Here is a 22435-nt window from a genome sequence, read left to right as displayed (position 1 = left end):
GCGTTAAACCAAACTCCCTCACTCACTCAGTGTGTTTATGACTCCACTCCCCCCCCCCCCCCCCTACCCAAAACACACATATCCCCCCCCCCCCACACACACACATACACACACACACACACACAGACACACACATACAATCGTTGTGAAAACAGTAAATGACCACACAAGATCAATGAATAATCAACCAGTAATATTGAAACATACATGTTTATGTCTACATTGAAGAGAGATATCACAATGGGTCAAACATGTTGCAGCATTATTGGCACACCTGCGATGTTCTTGAACTACCGGTTGTGAATAGACCCGTGAAGATCCGGGGTAGAATATGTCGTCAGCAACACATGCTTGCTGCAAAAGGCGACTTGTTTGTCGTAAGAAGCGACTAACGGGATCGGGTGGTCAGGCTCGCTGACTTGTTTGATGCATGTCATCGATCCTAATAGCGTGGATCGATGCTCATGATATAAATCGCTTGACTGTCTGGTCCAGACTCGATTATTTACACACCGCCGTCTTATAGCTGGAATATTGCTGAGTGCGGCGTTAAACAACAAACAAACAAAAATCAAGCGTGACTACGAACTGCAATTGCTTCAACTGGACCTTTTACTGGTGCTTCCATTATGGTGCCACTGTCAACAAAAAACCTTCCGCCACTACTATTACATACGCATGGCACAACACGACTGGCTATAGAAATATCTGCGGTTACTAAAATCTGAAAATAATACAGTTCGAGCAGAACGAACAAAAGAGCGTATTTCATGTTTTAGGGACGTCAGAGACCTTGCAATTTTGTGTTTTTCTATTGATGATTGCGGTGACGTCTTCTCGGTGTGACTAATATTAGACAAGCAAAAAAACAAAAACATTTGAGCTATATTATACAGCAGAATACCGACTGTCTTGGGAGCAACCGGTAGGGCACGACCCATGGGCGGATACAGAGGTGGGGCTGCGGGGGGTGCGCGACCCTTACTCTTTTGCCAACACCTAATGTCACCACTAATTTTCAGTGATCAATTCAGACAATTTTCGCCGCTATTTTGCCTTTTAAGTCCAAAGGATTTTGTTTAAGTCGAAAATTGGTTATTCTCTGCTGTTGACGTTTAATATTGAACGAAATAACTATTTGTGAATATATTTTACCAAAGTCGATCTAAAAACAACTTTATAATAAAACATATAATTGCCTCACATCCCCATCCCCAAACGTTACCGTCACACTGATATTATCCCCACTCCCTATCATCCTTAGGATATAGCTACTTATCTCTTTAGCATTTAATGCAATGATTATCTTTATGGCTTCAAGGGGAGTGTTCACGTGGAACAAAAAAGCTTACGATAAAGAGTGAATTCCCCTTGGGTACAATATAAATACGAGTCGAGCTAGTATGGTATGTAGCATTGCCAGTGACTTCAGACAAGACAAGGATGTTGAGCCTTGGCCTTTGGCTGACTATCCTAGCCTTCCCCATTGTGGGGGCACAAGTTCTTACCGCACCTGAACTCAGAGCTGCTATCATCAGCAACTGTGATGCGATTGAAACGGCTTCTTCGAGCATATGTCTAAATGATACTCTAATCACGACATGTTCCAACTTTTTCGTCATGGCCGAAATCTGCAGGTGGACACGTTGTAACTTTATTCCAGGCTACCCCGACTTTGCCTTGCTCGAAGTTGTAGAGGCTCGTGACTTGGCCGCTTATCAACTACTAGTCGACCAATGCGCCGGGGATACTACTCCATTGTGTGTGTATGCACGACAAATACTTGCCCTGGCACAAAGACAAAATACAGGTATGTTCTATTATCTATTATTCTATTACTTACAATATAAAGCGTCGACGTTAGAGAATAATCTTCTCTTGAATATACACCGAAAACTGATTCCATTGGGCGTAAAATTATACGAATGGATCACTGAAAGTCAATGATGACACCAGGTGTTCGCGAAAAGGGAAAGAAGGACATTGTCCTGCCCTCCCTATAGAATTCGCGACTCTGACAATCTGCATAAAAAGGTGCCTGTTGCTTGAAAATGGAAATGATATACGCTCTTCACTTTCGAAGAACAATCATTCTCAAAATTACATTTACTCCTAACACAAGGATCCGCTTGTGCAGTTAGGAATCCCCTCGTTGAGGTTTCGGGCTTGTTAGGCCTTGTTGTAAGCTGTTTGTTTGCTGTTTAACTCCGTACTCAGCACTTTTTAGCTTTTTTATCTGTAAATGATGCACCAGACAATCCAGTGATTGAGCACAGATCCACGCAATTGGGATACCATGACATGCATCGATTGAGGGATCCTGACCACCCGATCCCGTTAGTCGCTTCTTACTACAAGTTGTGGTTGCTGAAGACATATTGTAACCCGGATGGGTCAGGTGTCATGTTTGGTTACTTGGTTGCTTGTGTGTCATGGCACCCTGACGGCGACGGTCGAGGGTAATAATACCACACATAGGCAAGAGAATAAATAATCAGTCTAGGGTATCCACCGAAACAGATCCCATTTGGCGTAAATGGTAAAATAACTATGAACGGTATATGAATGGACCACTGAAAATCAGTGATGACACCAGGTGTTCGTGAAAAGGTTAACATGACCTGCCCCACCGGTAGCACTCGCCTCTCACACAATGCCGCACGGCAGTACTCCTGCCAAGTGACGGCCGCCTCTAAACAAACCGAACAATCAAGTGACTGATGAACAAGAAAATCCAGTGATCCAGTGAAAATTTAAACACGCAAACAGAGAACTATAATTAAAGTAAAAGATCTGTCCCTAGTTGAAACAGGCAGCGCTAGTTAAGATTTGAGAAAATAAGAGATGTGTAATGTGTCACACGACACGTTGCACCATATGGATTGGAACTTGGTTGATATGCCATCTTGAACCATATGGGAAATATAAAACGTCAACGCCAGAGAATAACTTGTCTCGATTATACACAGAACCAGATTCCCTTGCGCATAAAAGGCTAAATAGCGGTGAAAATGATGTGAATGGATAACTGAAAAGTGATGAAACCAGAATTTCGCGAAAGGTGTCCATCTGACCTACAGTCCTGAAAGTGTCTTCTCATTTAGAAAGTTATTTTCTCCACAATACTCACGGTGCAGAAAAGGAGACGTATAGATCCTTGCAGTCGTAGTACATGCTGAAACTTCGTTGTCGTTATTGTTTTTGGGTGTGCTAATTGTACTTCATATATTTTAGGAGCTTTATTTGACACGTCCATATAGTTTTTTTAAACTTCACCTTTGATATTTATCTTACTGTTTGACATGGCATGATTCATTTTATGAATGTGTAACTTGCTGTTGCCAAATGGATGATATATACTGAACAACAAAAGTTCCTGTGACATTGAATAAGATTTAATGCAAAGTTATGTTTTTTACCAAATCTAAAACAATTTCGGTTTGCAACAGATAAAAGACTCTTGTAAGTGTTCAAATGGTTTAATTTTTCATAAAAAAACATGAACATGCCAAAATGTCAATTTACAAATCAAAAGCGCGTGTGTCCACCTCTGGTTGCGATGCAAGCAACACATCTTCGTCTCATGGAATGGACCAGGCGTCGCACAAAGTCCTGGATTGTGTGTGTGGAACACGTGGTTGACGTCGAAGGCGCCAATCCATCTCATCCCACATGTGCTCGATTAGTGAGAGATCAGAGGAGCGAGCCGGCCAGGGGATGACATTCACGTTGTATTGTTGAAGAGAATCCTAAACAAGTCGAGCAATATGAGGCCGGGCGTTGTCATGTTGAAAGGTAATGCCTGGGCCATGACGACGCAAAAACGGTAGAACAACAGGGCTGAGGATCTCGTCGCGATGATTTCCCTCAACCACTATCAAACGGGTCCTCTGTCTTGCTGTAATCCCACCCAATACCATAACGCTGTCGCCCCCGAACCGACACAATGGTTGACGTAACGTTCACCTCGACGTCGGTACACTCGAATCCGTCCATCGCTGTGGCTGAGGTGATGGCCGTCCAGCGTAGACGCTGTATGCACCATGGTGACGTGCTTGACGGTGGTTTCCTGTCAAAATCGGGCGTCTGGCGGGTCTTCTGGCGATAATCCCTGCACATCTGAGGCGACGACGTACGGTTTGGGAAGTGTAACGCTGACGCCCCCGAACCGATCTTCTTCCATGACACAATGATTGACGTAACGTTCACCTCGACGTCGGTACACTCGAATCCGTCCATCGCTGTGGCTGAGGTGAAAACGAGACTCGTCAGTGAATAGAACTTGTCCCCACTGCATTGCCGTCCAGCGTAGACGCTGTCTGCACCACTGTAGACGTGCTTAATAGCTTCACGGTGGTTTCCTGTCAAAATTGGACGTGAGGCGGGTCTTCTGGTGACAATCCCTGCACATCTGAGGCGACGACGTACGGTTTGTGAGGATATAACGCTGCCGCCCTCGATCCGATCTTCTTCCATGACACAATGATTGACGTAACGTTCACCTCGACGTCGGTACACTCGAATCCGTCCATCGCTGTGGCTGAGGTGAAAACGAGACTCGTCAGTGAATAAAACTTGCCCCAAATGCATGGCCGCCCAGCATAGACGCTGTCTGCACCACTGTAGACGTGCTTGACGGTTGTTTCATGTCAAAATGGGACGTCTGGCTGGCCTTCTGGCGACAATCCCTCCACATCTGAGGCGACGACGTACGGTTTGTGAAGATATTCGTCAAAGGCCGGGGATGCTTCTTCCAGCCAGTGTTGGATTTCGTAGGTGTGTTGTTCGAATCCAGTTATCTTGTTGATGATTGGTTACGCGTGGCCTGCCACTCCGAGGATGGTCTCTGACTGCATTCGTCTGATGCCAACGTTGCCATAAACACCAAATGGTGTTTCTGTGGACGTTAAATTGTCTTGCAACATCACGTTGACTCGATCCTGCTTCAAGCATACCAATGGCTCGCAGACGCTCATTTTCGGACAGGCGTGGCATTTCGTAATGTTGAATAATTGCGTACTTTTGTTGTTTTTCTGAGTGGTTGTTGTCAGCATGATGCTCAACAATGCATGTGGAATCCCGTTAACGCACACGTTTTTATATCCATTCTTGGGTAGTGAAATGCATGGGGCTTGCATCAAAGTCAAGTTTTGCATGGAATGCATGCTTTTCTGTAGCAGTTGCGTTTTTGTGACTTGATTCTATACATGTACTACAATATTGAAAACCAAATTTTACTTGTTTGAAAAATACACTAAAATATTGGTGTTACAGGAACTTTTGTTGTTGAGTATAAGTAGTTGCTTTTCCCTCGCTCGAGGGTTTGCATTTCTCGGAGTCGTGTTTTAACGCTTACATAACGTTTGGAAATTGCTGTTCATACTTCTACTGTCAATTTCTTACCCCACTTACTCACCCTTTTTCAGGATCAACGGCTGCCCCGGTCACAACTACCATGGCCACCACAACGACTACGATCGCAGCGACCACAAGCCTAGGCAGTAAATATTCATTTTGTACATATTGCCTGAAAGTATAATGGTTCATCAACAAATGTATATGTCTGACTGAAAATGTATGGATGTAGACTTGCGCCCTAGCTGAGGCACGGTGAAAATAAAATGGCGCTTGAATGTCAAGGTCGTGATAAATATATGTTGGTCACATGGGTGGCTGTGCAGAGTTGTGACTCTGAGGCATGCCAGAAATCTATGGTCTTGGGTCGAATCCAAAATTCGCCCTGATCGCCTTGGTTTGTCAGCACAATTCCTTTGATCGTGGGTTTCGCCAAAGTGGAAAACGTATAAGACGTTCATCACTTGGTGCTTTCCTAACGCATCAAACTGACACGTGAAAGAACTGAAATAGTGTTCAAAGTGGCAGTGTCCATCAACATCAATGCACGCCTAAGAACAGGTTCGATTCAACACATGGGTGCAATGTGAGAGGGTCCCATCATGATATGGCTGAACTATTTATGAAAGTTTTGTAGGACCATGTTCAATCACTGCTCTTTCTTTCAGTGTGCCCGGTAGGACAGGGAACTATTGCCTGTGTTACTGCAGCTGCATGCACCTTTGTTCTGGATTCCTTTGCCTGTATGGGCAATACTGTGTGCTGCGCAGTAAGTTTCACATATCTATGATTTTCTAGTTCTAAGAATAAGGAGGAACCTATATACAGAGCCATCGGGTATAGTTTAACGCCAGTCGTCTTCCCATCGTTTGTAGCTTTGTACTTCTGGAACACACAATAACAACTCAACTGTGTTGTCCCGAGAAACATTTCACTACCCATTTTACAACTGTATTTTGAAAAGTGTGAAGTGCAGTAGGTCATGTCAGTAATATATGCTTTCAGACAGACTCCATCACAATGGAAGATATTGTAGCTGAGCCTTATTTATACTTTTTACCCATATAGGCTTTGAAATAACCGAGTTCATAATTTTTATCTTATCTGCATTTGTGCAAATATCATTTTACGCGCACCAGTGTAATGTTAACATCATCGGGACGACATTGTTGACGTCATTCGAATCGAGGTATGGTTGGAAGAACACCACACTAGCTGAAGATTGTTGCCGTTGTTCGACAATTGTGGCTTTCTAAGACGGCGCTCGTGATCAGTGCATTTTTTTCTAAAGGGAATCTCAAAAGGATTAAGAATGGAGGGTAATACATAAATTGTTACACTCGCATGTGTGTCATACTGATTTGACGAACTTCGTGTGAGAATACATGTTTTACACTCGCTCTCGTTCGGGAAATGCATGAATTCTGACATTGGTTTCGCAAAATGCGTTTGACGCTTGCTCGTATAATCCCGTCCACATTTCTGTCTAGAGAGTATTCACAAATCACAAATTCAGAACATTGTTGGTTACGTATTTAACACCGCACTGAGAAATATTCCAACCATATTACGGCGGACTATAATCGATTTTGGACCAGGCAATCCTGCGATTTAAATTTTTTAATCAAAAGGTTTTGTAGGTGGATTCGACAACCGTAAATGTCATAAAATGTGTTTTTCGTTTGTATTCAGTCACCAATTCCAACCCCAGCTCCGACTACGACTGCAGCACCGCAACGTAAGACTAGCTGTATTTTATATTTGTTTCATAGTTTGTTGTTTAACGCCGCACTCAACAATATTCCAGCTATATGACGGCAGTCTGTAAATAATCCACTGATTGACATCACGAGCATCGTAATTTGGATACGATTACATGCATCAACCAAGTCAGCAAGCCTGACAACCAGATCCCGTTAGTCGCTGAAGACGAATTCTAGCACGGATCTTCACCGTTCTTTACAGTTAAAATAAAAGGGACAATGTTTGACAAGCCTTCTGGATTAGCATGCGGTATTGCAGGTCTCTTGCTATCTCAAAATAACCTTATGAGAGGTTCTACTTTCAAGCGACACCTACTGAGAGGTGTTACATGTGGATTGTAGGACCTACGTTTTACAGTTAATTGTATAAACAACCTTTTTGGACTTTTAGAGTCCACATGTGCTGTTTTCGGTCTACCGTGACATTAAAGGCGTTCAGCTTTTACCATAAAAGTACACATTTCATGGTACACATTTGACTGCCATAAATTGTTATGATAATTTCCATTCTTCAATTTCAGCTTGCCCAGTCGGACAAGGAAGTATCGCCTGTGTTGCTCCTGCTCAGTGTCCTGGGGCTTCCATTCCTTCAGTGTCCTGCCCGATAGCCGGTACCGTGTGCTGTGTGGTAAGGAAGATTTCTCCCAGGCAATACACACTTTTCCATTCGTCAGTCATTTCATGTCATCTCTGAAGTTGACATAAAAATACAACAAAACTCATTCCAAAGCCACAAGATGTTTCTGCCAAAAGCTGAGTCGATTGCACGATTCGAACTGCGTCATAGGAATGTGTCTATGAACCACTATCAAATAGTGATGATACCAGGTGTTCGCGGAAAAGAGCGGCGTATCCTGGCTTATCGGTTGTACCCGTCACAAAACTACGAAAAGCCAAATCAATTGTTCACCTGAAAAACATGGGAACATGGTACAAGTCAAGATAAGGAATTTCATCAGAAATTATTTGGAAACGTTTACCACACGTCTACCATAATACTTTTTGAAAGACCTACTCAGACCTTGAATGTTGTAACTATTGAGCAAGCGTCGTATGATGCTCTTTGAAATCTTCGTAAAGAGCATGTTCGATTGTACCACACAAGTTGTGAATCACTCAATGTGATAATTCTGGTAACATTTCAGTGTCGATTTGTGTTATTTGTCATTGGGATATATACTTTCTGTGGGAAAGTAGGAATTGTATATTCAAAACATTTATGTATCAACTGTCGGATAAAAACGATTTTATTTTGCTATTTAGGCTCCATTGACAATGGCAACCACAACCATGGCACCAACCACACCTGCACCAAGTGAGAAAAGATTGTATTTTACATTTATTCATGATAACAACTGGTTAGTCCATTCCCGACATCCATGATAGATGTAAGGATGAAATATATCTGAATGCAACGTGAAAAAAACAACACCTAATGGACGGCGGCGACATGGCTTTTATTATTTTGAGAAACCGAATGACCGACACTTTAATCACAACCATCGTTACAAATGTACACATTTAGTAGAAACATACATGGCAACTTTTATTCTCTAGTGTGCCCTGTCGGACAAGGAAGTATCGCCTGTGTTGCTCCTGCTCAGTGTCCTGGGGTTAACATCCCTTCTGTGTCCTGCCCGGTGGCCGGTGCCGTGTGCTGTGTGGTAAGGAAGATTTATTCCACGCAATACACACTTCATGACCTCGTAGAAGTTGGCATAAAAGGCAACTAAACCCATTCCATAGCCAGAAGAATTTCTGCTAAAAGCTTAGTCAACTTTTGAGCAAGGGACGTATGACGCCCTTTGAAATCTTCGTAAAGAGCATGCTTAATGTACAACACAAGTTGTGAGTCGCTTAATTCGATAATTCTAGTAACGTTTCAGTGTCGTTTTATGTTATTTGTCATTGTGATATATATTTTCTGTGGGAATGTGTGAATTGTATGTTCAAAACATTATGTAACAAATGTCGGATAAAACGATTTCATTTTGCTATTTAGGCTCCATTGACAACGGCACCCACAACTATGGCTACAACGACACCTGCACAAAGTGAGAAAAATTGCAATTTTATATTTCTTCAAAAAATCAACGACTTCTTTGTCTGTGCCTGACTCGACCACATCACCGATAGCTGTGAAAACGAACTATTTCTGTATTCAACGTAAATATAAAATGTCAAAGCCAAAGAATCTCAAGTCTTGGTTATCCACCAAAACAGATTCCATTTAGCGTAAAGGCAAACAAAGAAGCACAGCTGTAGGATCTGCGGTGATATGGATTTTTTCATTTCGAAAGACTGAATGATTTTAAGTTTAATCCTAACCATCACTACACTCAAGGCGACCTTTAGTAGAAACATACATGTCAACTTATAATTTCTAGTGTGCCCTGTCGGACAAGGAAGTATCGCCTGTGTTGCTCCTGCTCAGTGTCCTGGGGTTAACATCCCTTCCGTGTCCTGCCCGATAGCCGGTAACGTGTGCTGCGTGGTAAGGAAGATTTATCCCACGCAATACACACTATCTCATTTCGTCAGTCACTTCATTACCTCGTAGAAGTTGGTATAAAAAGGCAACTAAACCCATTCCATAGCCAGAAGAATTTCTGCTTAAAGCTTAGTCGATTGCACGATTACGACTGTGTCACTGGCATGTGTTTTTTGAATCACTATCACATACTGATGATACCAGGTATTTGCGAAAAAGTGAGCGTAGCCTGCCAAACCGGTGGTACCCGTCACAAGCACATGTAAAGCCAAGTCAATTGTTTACATGCAAAAGCACGGGCACATACTGTACATGTCAAAATAAGATCTACTCAGGCCTTATATGTTGTAACTTTGATCAAACAACTTTTGAGCAAGGGACGTATGACGCCCTTTAAAATCTTCGTAAAGAGCATGCTTAATGTACAACACAAGTTGTGAGTCGCTTAATTCGATAATTCTAGTAACGTTTCAGTGTTGTTTTATGTTATTTGTCATTGTGATATATATTTTCTGTGGGAATGTGTGAATTGTATGTTTAAAACATTATGTAACAAATGTCGGATAAAACGATTTCATTTTGCTATTTAGGCTCCATTGACAACGGCACCCACAACTATGGCTACAACGACACCTGCACAAAGTGAGAAAAATTGCAATTTTATATTTCTTCAAAAAATCAACGACTTCTTTGTCTGTGCCTGACTCGACCACATCACCGATAGCTGTGAAAACGAACTATTTCTGTATTCAACGTAAATATAAAATGTCAAAGCCAAAGAATCTCAAGTCTTGGTTATCCACCAAAACAGATTCCATTTAGCGTAAAGGCAAACAAAGAAGCACAGCTGTAGGATCTGCGGTGATATGGATTTTTTCATTTCGAAAGACTGAATGATTTTAAGTTTAATCCTAACCATCACTACACTCAAGGCGACCTTTAGTAGAAACATACATGTCAACTTATAATTTCTAGTGTGCCCTGTCGGACAAGGAAGTATCGCCTGTGTTGCTCCTGCTCAGTGTCCTGGGGTTAACATCCCTTCCGTGTCCTGCCCGATAGCCGGTAACGTGTGCTGCGTGGTAAGGAAGATTTATCCCACGCAATACACACTATCTCATTTCGTCAGTCACTTCATTACCTCGTAGAAGTTGGTATAAAAAGGCAACTAAACCCATTCCATAGCCAGAAGAATTTCTGCTTAAAGCTTAGTCGATTGCACGATTACGACTGTGTCACTGGCATGTGTTTTTTGAATCACTATCACATACTGATGATACCAGGTATTTGCGAAAAAGTGAGCGTAGCCTGCCAAACCGGTGGTACCCGTCACAAGCACATGTAAAGCCAAGTCAATTGTTTACATGCAAAAGCACGGGCACATACTGTACATGTCAAAATAAGATCTACTCAGGCCTTATATGTTGTAACTTTGATCAAACAACTTTTGAGCAAGGGACGTATGACGCCCTTTAAAATCTTCGTAAAGAGCATGCTTAATGTACAACACAAGTTGTGAGTCGCTTAATTCGATAATTCTAGTAACGTTTCAGTGTTGTTTTATGTTATTTGTCATTGTGATATATATTTTCTGTGGGAATGTGTGAATTGTATGTTTAAAACATTATGTAACAAATGTCGGATAAAACGATTTCATTTTGCTATTTAGGCTCCATTGACAACGGCACCCACAACTATGGCTACAACGACACCTGCACAAAGTGAGAAAAATTGCAATTTTATATTTCTTCAAAAAATCAACGACTTCTTTGTCTGTGCCTGACTCGACCACATCACCGATAGCTGTGAAAACGAACTATTTCTGTATTCAACGTAAATATAAAATGTCAAAGCCAAAGAATCTCAAGTCTTGGTTATCCAACAAAACAGATTCCATTTAGCGTAAAGGCAAACAAAGAAGCACAGCTGTAGGATCTGCGGTGATATGGATTTTTTCATTTCGAAAGACTGAATGATTTTAAGTTTAATCCTAACCATCACTACACTCAAGGCGACCTTTAGTAGAAACATACATGTCAACTTATAATTTCTAGTGTGCCCTGTCGGACAAGGAAGTATCGCCTGTGTTGCTCCTGCTCAGTGTCCTGGGGTTAACATCCCTTCCGTGTCCTGCCCGATTGCCGGTAACGTGTGCTGTGTGGTAAGGAAGATTTATCCCACGCAATACACACTATCTCATTTCGTCAGTCATTTCATGACCTCGTAGAAGTTGGTATAAAAAGGCAACTAAACCCATTCCATAGCCAGAAGAATTTCTGCTTAAAGCTTAGTCGATTGCACGATTACGACTGTGTCACTGGCATGTGTTTTTTGAATCACTATCACATACTGATGATACCAGGTATTTGCGAAAAAGTGAGCGTAGCCTGCCAAACCGGTGGTACCCGTCACAAGCACATGTAAAGCCAAGTCAATTGTTTACATGCAAAAGCACGGGCACATACTGTACATGTCAAAATAAGATCTACTGAGGCCTTATATGTTGTAACTTTGATCTAACAACTTTTGAGCAAGGGACGTATGACGCCCTTTAAAATCTTCGTAAAGAGCATGCTTAATGTACAACACAAGTTGTGAGTCGCTTATTTCGATAATTCTAGTAACGTTTCAGTGTCGTTTTATGTTATTTGTCATTGTGATATATATTTTCTGTGGGAATGTGTGAATTGTATGTTCAAAACATTATGTAACAAATGTCGGATAAAACGATTTCATTTTGCTATTTAGGCTCCATTGACAACGGCACCCACAACTATGGCTACAACGACACCTGCACAAAGTGAGAAAAATTGCAATTTTATATTTCTTCAAAAAATCAACGACTTCTTTGTCTGTGCCTGACTCGACCACATCACCGATAGCTGTGAAAACGAACTATTTCTGTATTCAACGTAAATATAAAATGTCAAAGCCAAAGAATCTCAAGTCTTGGTTATCCACCAAAACAGATTCCATTTAGCGTAAAGGCAAACAAAGAAGCACAGCTGTAGGATCTGCGGTGATATGGATTTTTTCATTTCGAAAGACTGAATGATTTTAAGTTTAATCCTAACCATCACTACACTCAAGGCGACCTTTAGTAGAAACATACATGTCAACTTATAATTTCTAGTGTGCCCTGTCGGACAAGGAAGTATCGCCTGTGTTGCTCCTGCTCAGTGTCCTGGGGTTAACATCCCTTCCGTGTCCTGCCCGATAGCCGGTAACGTGTGCTGCGTGGTAAGGAAGATTTATCCCACGCAATACACACTATCTCATTTCGTCAGTCACTTCATTACCTCGTAGAAGTTGGTATAAAAAGGCAACTAAACCCATTCCATAGCCAGAAGAATTTCTGCTTAAAGCTTAGTCGATTGCACGATTACGACTGTGTCACTGGCATGTGTTTTTTGAATCACTATCACATACTGATGATACCAGGTATTTGCGAAAAAGTGAGCGTAGCCTGCCAAACCGGTGGTACCCGTCACAAGCACATGTAAAGCCAAGTCAATTGTTTACATGCAAAAGCACGGGCACATACTGTACATGTCAAAATAAGATCTACTGAGGCCTTATATGTTGTAACTTTGATCAAACAACTTTTGAGCAAGGGACGTATGACGCCCTTTAAAATCTTCGTAAAGAGCATGCTTAATGTACAACACAAGTTGTGAGTCGCTTAATTCGATAATTCTAGTAACGTTTCAGTGTTGTTTTATGTTATTTGTCATTGTGATATATATTTTCTGTGGGAATGTGTGAATTGTATGTTTAAAACATTATGTAACAAATGTCGGATAAAACGATTTCATTTTGCTATTTAGGCTCCATTGACAACGGCACCCACAACTATGGCTACAACGACACCTGCACAAAGTGAGAAAAATTGCAATTTTATATTTCTTAAAAAAATCAACGACTTCTTTGTCTGTGCCTGACTCGACCACATCACCGATAGCTGTGAAAACGAACTATTTCTGTATTCAACGTAAATATAAAATGTCAAAGCCAAAGAATCTCAAGTCTTGGTTATCCAACAAAACAGATTCCATTTAGCGTAAAGGCAAACAAAGAAGCACAGCTGTAGGATCTGCGGTGATATGGATTTTTTCATTTCGAAAGACTGAATGATTTTAAGTTTAATCCTAACCATCACTACACTCAAGGCGACCTTTAGTAGAAACATACATGTCAACTTATAATTTCTAGTGTGCCCTGTCGGACAAGGAAGTATCGCCTGTGTTGCTCCTGCTCAGTGTCCTGGGGTTAACATCCCTTCCGTGTCCTGCCCGATTGCCGGTAACGTGTGCTGTGTGGTAAGGAAGATTTATCCCACGCAATACACACTATCTCATTTCGTCAGTCATTTCATGACCTCGTAGAAGTTGGTATAAAAAGGCAACTAAACCCATTCCATAGCCAGAAGAATTTCTGCTTAAAGCTTAGTCGATTGCACGATTACGACTGTGTCACTGGCATGTGTTTTTTGAATCACTATCACATACTGATGATACCAGGTATTTGCGAAAAAGTGAGCGTAGCCTGCAAAACCGGTGGTACCCGTCACAAGCACATGTAAAGCCAAGTCAATTGTTTACATGCAAAAGCACGGGCACATACTGTACATGTCAAAATAAGATCTACTCAGGCCTTATATGTTGTAACTTTGATCAAACAACTTTTGAGCAAGGGACGTATGACGCCCTTTAAAATCTTCGTAAAGAGCATGCTTAATGTACAACACAAGTTGTGAGTCGCTTATTTCGATAATTCTAGTAACGTTTCAGTGTCGTTTTATGTTATTTGTCATTGTGATATATATTTTCTGTGGGAATGTGTGAATTGTATGTTCAAAACATTATGTAACAAATGTCGGATAAAACGATTTCATTTTGCTATTTAGGCTCCATTGACAACGGCACCCACAACTATGGCTACAACGACACCTGCACAAAGTGAGAAAAATTGCAATTTTATATGTCTTCAAAATATCAATGACTTCTTTGTTTGTGCCCGACTCGACCACATCCACGATAGCTATGAGGATGAAAAATGTCTGAATGCACCATAAATATGAAACGTCAAAGCCAAAGAATCTTGATTATCCACCAAAACAGATTCCATTTAGCGTAAAGGCAAACAAAGAAGCACAGTTGTAGGGTCGGCGGTGATATGGCTTTTATCATTTCGAAAGACTGAATGATTTTAAGTTTAATCCTAACCATCACTTCACTCAAGGCGACCTTTAGTAGAAACATACATGTCAACTTATAATTTCTAGTGTGCCCTGTCGGACAAGGAAGTATCGCCTGTGTTCCTCTTGCTCAGTGTCCTGGGGCTACCATCCCTACCGTGTCCTGTCCGATGGCCGGTACCGTGTGCTGTGTAGTAAGTATGATTTATCACATTCAATACACACTATCCAAACTCCTTGCTGCTACGCGAATAATTTTCACGAATAGCCATGAATGTTGTTTATGTATTTTTGTGTAAGTAATACGGCATTCAGCTCTAGTGTATGGACTTAACTGTGCACCTGATGGTGCATGTTACATGTGAATTGCATAAACGAGATAGATAGATAGATAGATAAACATATAAAAACCAAGTGCCTCCTTATTCTTTCTGGGTGCATAAAATAGATAGACATTCAAAATTACACTGTTATTGACACAACGTTTCTTTACCAATTTAGGATCCCGTGGTAACCGCTACAACTATGGCTCCTACAACTATAGCCGCATGTAAGTCTGAAAAGTTTGATCAATGTGACTGATATTGTCAATAACGTCGCCAATATCAGTTCCTGCGCTATTCCGTGATAGCAGAATATTTTGCAGAAATGCCAGTCGGTGCAGATAATTTAATTTGCAGAAAATTACTTTTATGACAGAACTCGTGCAGCATGTGTATGTATTTGCCGCAGATGCGTCCGCCATACACAGCAAAGCTGATTTTACACGTGTAAAAGTTGCATAGGTTTACTGAAACATATTTGAATTGACCGTTGTATTAATTAAGTCATTCAAAATAATTATTTGAGGTGTTTGCGTTATGTGGGAAAAAGCAAAAACAAATTATAAACGATTTTTTGAACATTTTACATTTCAAGATTTGGTTAAATGGAATCTAATTCCTGAGTTCGATTTGAAATGAAGCTGGCTTTTGTATTCTAGACGTGGATACGTTTATCATCAAAATTCCAGCCACAAGTCAAACAGGTGCAAAACCTAATACGCGAAAACTGAGCTAAAACCTTGGCAGAATTGTGTGCAGAATTATGAATTCATATTTTTTTGCCACGGAATACAGCGAGTACTGCAGTATCCCTTCATCCAGGTGGATTGCTGGATTCGCAAAGACAGATCAGTAATATGAACTATTCACTATTGGATAAATCATTCGACTCTGTTGATTCACCTCGCCCCTTCGGGACGATATCAATTCCGAAGCCTGCTGTAAAAGTGAGAACATTCACTCTGTTGTAAAAAAGCTGGGAACCATTGTCCTCGATCGTTAGGTACATGGACCTTTTACACCGGGTCGTTTACACCAGGCCCACAGGGAATAAATGTCTACGTCACTACGTATCATTCATTATTTTTTTCAGCTCCGTGCACTACTAGTGGCTTGAACTGTAGGACTGTCTGTGCTCCTGCTTTCGCGATTGCTGCAGCTTGTCCTGTTGGTTCTGGACTAACGTGTTGTGTTGTGAGTTGAGATTGATGCGGATACATTCCACATATTAGTATTTCGTTTTGTCCTCTCGTGTTAACGACTTATCGTATATATTTCTCGATATCTTCCATCATTGTTTATGGCCTTATTCAATCATCCTAGGCGCCACAAATCCAAATGTTCTATATGTGATGGAAGGTTGTTTGAATCCCAGATTCAGTCCAGGGATGACTTTGGACCCTCTATTTAAATATTCATTGGGCTTGTATTTAGAGACATGGTACCTTTGTGTCCTGTTTGAAAACACGAAATTTGGTTTTGAAAAAGGACGATAATAAAACTGAGCATCCAGTGTATCCAATATATATTTGGAACTTGATTTATCTTAATACTTTGACCTTTCCCCCAATGCCTCTGAAACTGCACATCCTATTTGACTGTAAACATCTTCTCAACTTTTTATGCTTAATCTCACAATTGATTGTCATCCTAATTTGTTCAGGGAAAATCAACAGAGCCCCCATACACATGCATGGCCATTCCTGTCATTTTCGTTCAGCATGTACAATGCAATTTGGAACATGTTTAGTAGTAGTGGGCATCAAAACATATACATCGGTAAAAACTTAAACGACGATAATTTAACGTACAACTTAAGTTCTGGTTAATTGCCTTTTGTGACATTTAAATGTTGATTCTTGCAGCGTTATCAAGCTGTAATTAACCAGAAGGTGTTATCCCAAAAGCTGTACCCTTTTGTACTCATCAACTTCTAGAATGCCAATAGTGAGTAACATATAATGTTTTATTTTTTCAGGTGTAAAGGAGCCATATGGTGTCTGTTTTATACTGAAGTTCCCGCTACTGTCAATATCTATGTACATATATGTTGTTGATGAAATAAATATGATGTCACATATGTTTGTTGTTATGCCATGGTTGAGTATCGATTCAGTTATTCACATATAACATAGGCCCGTAGTACAGAATACACAACAATGTGAAAGCAGTTAAAATGTTACAAGAATTCATTTCTTAATAACATGGCATGATATATATATCGACATAGATTTCGTTTCGTAGCTTTGCTCACATGTGACATATAAACTTTGCTTTTATTTGGATGTACATAGTATTTTGTCAAAATATTTTTTCCTTAAATTATCATATTTTTACAACTTACATGCAAACGTGAAATTCATCTTCGATGCTGCATCCCAATTGTACAAATGTTATTCTGCATGTTCTCATATTTACATCAGATGAAAGATTTATAAGCACAACTGCTAAGATGTTCAAACGTTTGTAAAATTCCCAATAATATCCTTTTAGCTTGGGTGGCGCCATTACACATATGTCGGTTCAATGCTAATGACTTGAAAATATTACACCACAATACTTATAAGTCACATCGGCAGTATTTCAGCCATATCGTGACTAACAAACGTTATACACAATACATACACTTAAACAATAAAAGCCTGTCAACGAAGGACAGTAGGATAACTAGAACATCACAGATCATTATCTAAAACTATAACCATAAAAATATTTCACCATTTGTAACGATACGATATAAAATAGGCTATAGATCGCCAGCAACTGATGGTAGATCCCCTCACTAGGGATCATGGGGAGTTAAAGTACTCTTGCTACCTGCATGGACACAAGCAGGATAGCTTCAGGTGTTGGCGATAAGTGATAAATTTAGCCGAATTAAAAGAACACATATTCTGCAATTAAAACTGTGGCAGTAATAAATATAATTTGAATGACGTTGTCTTAGGTACCATCTCTGGGAGACAATCGTTTTACATTTCTTCTGACAACCTTGGTTATCAAATGTATTCTACCAATATTAAAAAGTTTTTAGTTTAGTCTTTACAAATTAAATCAATGCTGACTTATGTAAAACGATCCTTGAGAGATGATGATCTACAATATTTATCCCTTGTGATGGCAAAATAATACAGTCAAGCAGGACATCTCATCACAAGGGGTACAAAATGGAGGTTCCTCACCTTTCAATAAATATTCATGTGTATATCTGCTCTGGCCAGTGCGACATCGTCGCATTATGACGTCTTCAAATCTGGACTGACAGTCCAAGTAGGTGTAACCAATATTTAGTTTAATTTCATGTAACGTTTTGATGCCTGCTTGGGTGTCCCACGTCTTTTGCAACAGACCTCGGATGAGAGGTTGGACATCGCTGTATGGGATAAGCAGTTGGGTCACAGATTTGTCGAGTGTTTATTTTGCAGCAGCATCGCCCATTGCGTTCCCAGTGATTCCAACATGGCTGGGTAACCAACAGAAAACGATGTCGCGTTGCCAGTAGCAAGATCATTTAACAATTCAACAATTTCAGGTCTTTGAGTGAATGAGTTAAGATTTAACGTCATAAGGCAATATCACAGCCATATCATGACGAGATGAAGTCAGACATTCGATAACAATGATATTCATACTAGTCAAATACCTGTCGACAAAGGACAGTACAATAACTAAAATATCACAGATTTTAGTTAAAACTAGTTTGAGAGCATATTAAAGAATAAACTACAATTCAATAACACAAAATAAAAACGGCTTATAGATCGCCAGCAACCAAAGTAAGGACACCACACTAGGGACCGTGGGGACTTTCAATACTTCTGCTGCTTGCACGGCTCCCCAGCAGGATTTACACCATCCCTTCAGTCGCTGTCGATTGTAGCCAATATCAACCACCAGTTAAAACTAACAAATATACTACGATTTAAAATGTGATGACTCTAAATTTACTTTAAAAGAAGTGGAACTTATGTAACCTCTCAGGGGAAGAATACTTTTACTGTTCTTTAACCGCCTTCAAGGATACAGCCACTAACAATCGCAGGTGTTAATTTAATCTTCCAAAAAATATTATTAATCAAAATTTTGCAAACCCTGATTCTTTCATAACAATACTGCAGAGGATCTTCACCTGTCAATAAATATTCATGAGTGTAGCGTGAATTGCCAATACAACATCGTCGAATTATGACCTCTTCAAATCTGGACTGACAACCCAAGTAAGTGTAATAATTGGTTCAATTTCATGTAATTTATTTATACCTACCTGGGTGTCCCACTTCTTTTGCATCAGATTTGGGTGTAACATCTGATCACAGGTTTATAATCGCTGTATGGGATTTAAAGTGGTGTCACAGATTTGTTGAGTGCCGTTTTAGCTGCAGCATCGGCCATTGTGTTACCAATGCTACCAACATGGCTGGGTAACCAACAAAAAACGATGACGCATTTGCCAGTAGCAAGAACATTTAATAATTCAATAATTTCAATTAAAAGTAGATGTTTACACGATTGATCTTAAATTGTCTGAAGACAAGAAAGTGAGTCTAACAATATATTTAATATATATCTAATATATTGCTTATGTTTGGATTGTTTATTTATGTACTCTAATGCTGTTCACATGGCCTTGGATTCGGCCGTTCTGTGGGGGCTATATTTACGAGATTTATTTTAGCAGCAGAAATATGAGGTTTTATTCTGATTCCAAGGGGTGGAGTAAGAAATGATTTTTTAATTGTAGAGTTCTTAATAGAGGGGATTGAAAACACAACCAAAGGCTGGATTGGAGTTATTGGAATGCAATTTAGAAATGTACTGTAAAGATAACTTAATGTGACGTTGTTTAAATGATGGTTCATCAGCCTCTAGATAAGGCTATAAACTGGATACGTTCTAAAGGCTCCAAGGCAAAGCCTGAGGCCCTGATGATGAATAGAATCATTTTTTTCATAAATTGCTTTTGCATGCTCCACCATAGATAATGGAGCCACAATCAATTTTAGGGCGGATAAGCGCTCTGTACAGTTGGAGGAGGGTTTTCTAATCCCCTCCCCATTGAGAATTTGAAACTACTTTCAATAAATCCAATGCTTTCAGGCATTTAGTCTTTAAATATTTTACGTGTGGCAGTAAGGTCATATGAAATTTGGCCTCTTTTACAACTTTGATAGGACAACGTCCAAAACTAAATCAGGGTTCATATGCGGCTTATACTTTCTACAAGCATGAATGCAGTTTGTCTTGGCTTTTGAAAACTTAAAAACATTTTCAAGAGACAATTTGTGAATTTTATTTAAACATAATTGAAGTTGAATTCAACAGTATGCAAATTTTTACCTTGACAGGAAATGTTAAAATCATCCACATAAAGTGATCCGTCAATCGAATCAGTTGAAACTTTTGATATACTATTTATCTTTATGCTGAATAATGTGAGAGACAAAATACTGCCTTGTGGGATATCCAGATCCTGATTATAATGATCAGACAGGGTGGAACCCACGCTTGAAATTGTCTGTCTGTTAAAAAGTTATGTAAATCTCTTGAAATACCATGTTTCCATGTGTAGTGTCATATGCTTTTTCGAGATCAAAAAAGATAGACACTGCATGTTGTTTGTTTATTATGGAATTTTTTACATATGATTCTATACATGCTAAATGATCGATAGTACTTCTGTTCTTGCGGAAACCACATTGTATATTAGTAATTGGATTATTGGATTCCAGGTACCAAACTGGACGATTATTTATCATACGTTCCGTGGTTTTGTAAACGCAGCTTGTCAGTGAGATTGGTCGAAGGGGGAAATCGTCCTAACGTCTCAATTTCATCAAAACTATTTAACAGTGATTGTAAACACTTCTGGTAAGTGCTCAGGAGTTGATAATGTATGTTATCAGCTGCAATAGCAGTATCTTTGTCCGAGTGCAGTATCTGGTTCATGAATAGAGACTATTTCATTATAATCTTCCCTATTATCTGAATGAAAATTAATAGGTATCTTTTCCTGCTGGTTTTGGTATTTACATCCCAAAAAGAATATATCCGTCCGTCCCGTTTCGTTTCCGGAGCATAACTCAGAAACCGTTCAATATTTTTTCATGAAACTTTGCAGGTCTGTCAAGTACATGCTGAACTGGTGCCTTTTGCTATTTAGAAATTTTAGAAATTTAATTTTTTTACGTTTCCATGGCAACAAGATGGACTTAGGTTCTGTGAGGGTAGGATTCGTTTCCGGAGCATAACTCATGAACCGTTCAATATTTTGTCATCAAACTTTGCAGGTCTGTCAGGTACATGCTGAACTGGTGCCATTTGCTATTTAGACATTTTAGAATTTTTTATTTTTTTACGTTTCCATAGCAACAAGATGGACCTAGGTTCCAAGCATTTTTTTTTTACAATTTCCATGACAAGTTCCACCTCGGTTAAAACAGTTTAGTGTTTGTGTAGATTTAATTATGTCATAAATTCTGCAAAAGGGGCGGGGGATAAAGCCACGTTAGTGGCAAACTCTTGTTGGAATTGAGGTACATAATTGGATGAGGAAGAATGTTCAGCCAAAGTTTCACCCAGTTTATAATCAATATCTGTTTAAACAGTTAATAATTCATTCCAATTTTGAAGATACCAGATTTAGATCCCTTACCTTTGATTTTTTTAATCATGTTCCATACCTTTGACATGGGCGTACGTGAATTTATTTTTGAAACGAAAGCTTGCCAAGACATGCGTTTATTTTGCTTAAATGTACGCCACGCTTTAGCATTTACGATTTTGAACTTATCTGAATTATGTGCCATAGCATGGTGACGGAAATACTTTTCAGCTTTCTTCCGTGCTTTCCTAGCTTGTTTGCAAGCGTCATTAAACCATGGTTTACGGATGTGTGGACTGGCAGAGGACTTGGGAATACATTGTAGCATCACTACCCCAAAGCGGATTATGCCCAATAAGATCTCCCATAATGATACAGGGCTTGGGGGAGCTGGTCATATAGTGCTAGAAGGTCAGGAATGTGAAGAGTGGAAGATGTTGGTACATATAGAGAACATAATGTGAAAACAAAGTTTAAAGTTAACTGAACAGCCACAGCTTGAAGTGGCGTATGAAGAAGAACAAGGCTGTGTATAATACCCTGCCTCACCACGACAGAAGAACCTCTAGTGGCTTTAGCGGCTGGAGGTGAATAGTGAGAGAGTGAGTTAAGATTTAACGTCGCATCAACATTATGTCGGCCATATAGCGACGAGACCAAGTTAATATATTTACAATTTAGTTTTTTTTATGCAAAGCTTTATTT

The 22435-nt window shown here is 39.9% G+C and overlaps 1 protein-coding gene across 4 annotated transcripts; it reads left to right on the top strand.

Annotated features, from left to right (window-relative positions):
- The first annotated feature begins 1405 nt into the window (after positions 1–1405).
- On the top strand, positions 1406–17209 carry LOC124122017 (mucin-5AC-like). Of its 4 annotated transcripts, XM_046485174.2 has the most exons (22): positions 1408–1810; positions 5427–5501; positions 6024–6124; positions 7048–7093; positions 7640–7746; positions 8382–8433; positions 8676–8782; positions 9121–9172; positions 9506–9612; positions 10200–10251; positions 10585–10691; positions 11279–11330; positions 11664–11770; positions 12358–12409; positions 12743–12849; positions 13437–13488; positions 13822–13928; positions 14516–14567; positions 14894–15000; positions 15308–15356; positions 16223–16323; positions 17108–17209. In XM_046485174.2, the coding sequence occupies exons 1-22, from the start codon at positions 1444–1446 to the stop codon at positions 17111–17113; spliced, it is 1965 nt and encodes a 654-aa protein (XP_046341130.2). In that variant the 5' UTR covers positions 1408–1443; the 3' UTR covers positions 17114–17209. The 4 variants fall into 4 exon arrangements, with proteins under 4 accessions (XP_048247447.1, XP_046341130.2, XP_046341131.2 ...); XM_048391490.1 differs by lacking the exons at positions 13822–13928; positions 14516–14567 and having other exon boundaries at positions 1406–1810; XM_046485175.2 differs by lacking the exons at positions 8382–8433; positions 8676–8782.
- The last annotated feature ends 5226 nt before the right edge of the window (positions 17210–22435 follow it).

This window comes from Haliotis rufescens, unplaced genomic scaffold, assembly GCF_023055435.1.
Source record: "Haliotis rufescens isolate VD_foot unplaced genomic scaffold, xgHalRufe1.0.p SCAF_9, whole genome shotgun sequence".
NCBI classification, from domain to species: Eukaryota; Metazoa; Mollusca; class Gastropoda; order Lepetellida; family Haliotidae; genus Haliotis; species Haliotis rufescens.
This window is presented reverse-complemented; position numbering and strand designations above follow the sequence as displayed.

Coding starts and splice junctions, on each gene's coding strand:
- LOC124122017 (XM_046485174.2), top strand. CDS start 1,444: ATGTTGAGCCTTGGCCTTTGGCTGACTATCCTAGCCTTCCCCATTGTG. Junction 9,173..9,505: donor TACAACGACACCTGCACAAA/GTGAGAAAAATT, acceptor TATAATTTCTAG/TGTGCCCTGTCGGACAAGGA. Junction 13,489..13,821: donor TACAACGACACCTGCACAAA/GTGAGAAAAATT, acceptor TATAATTTCTAG/TGTGCCCTGTCGGACAAGGA.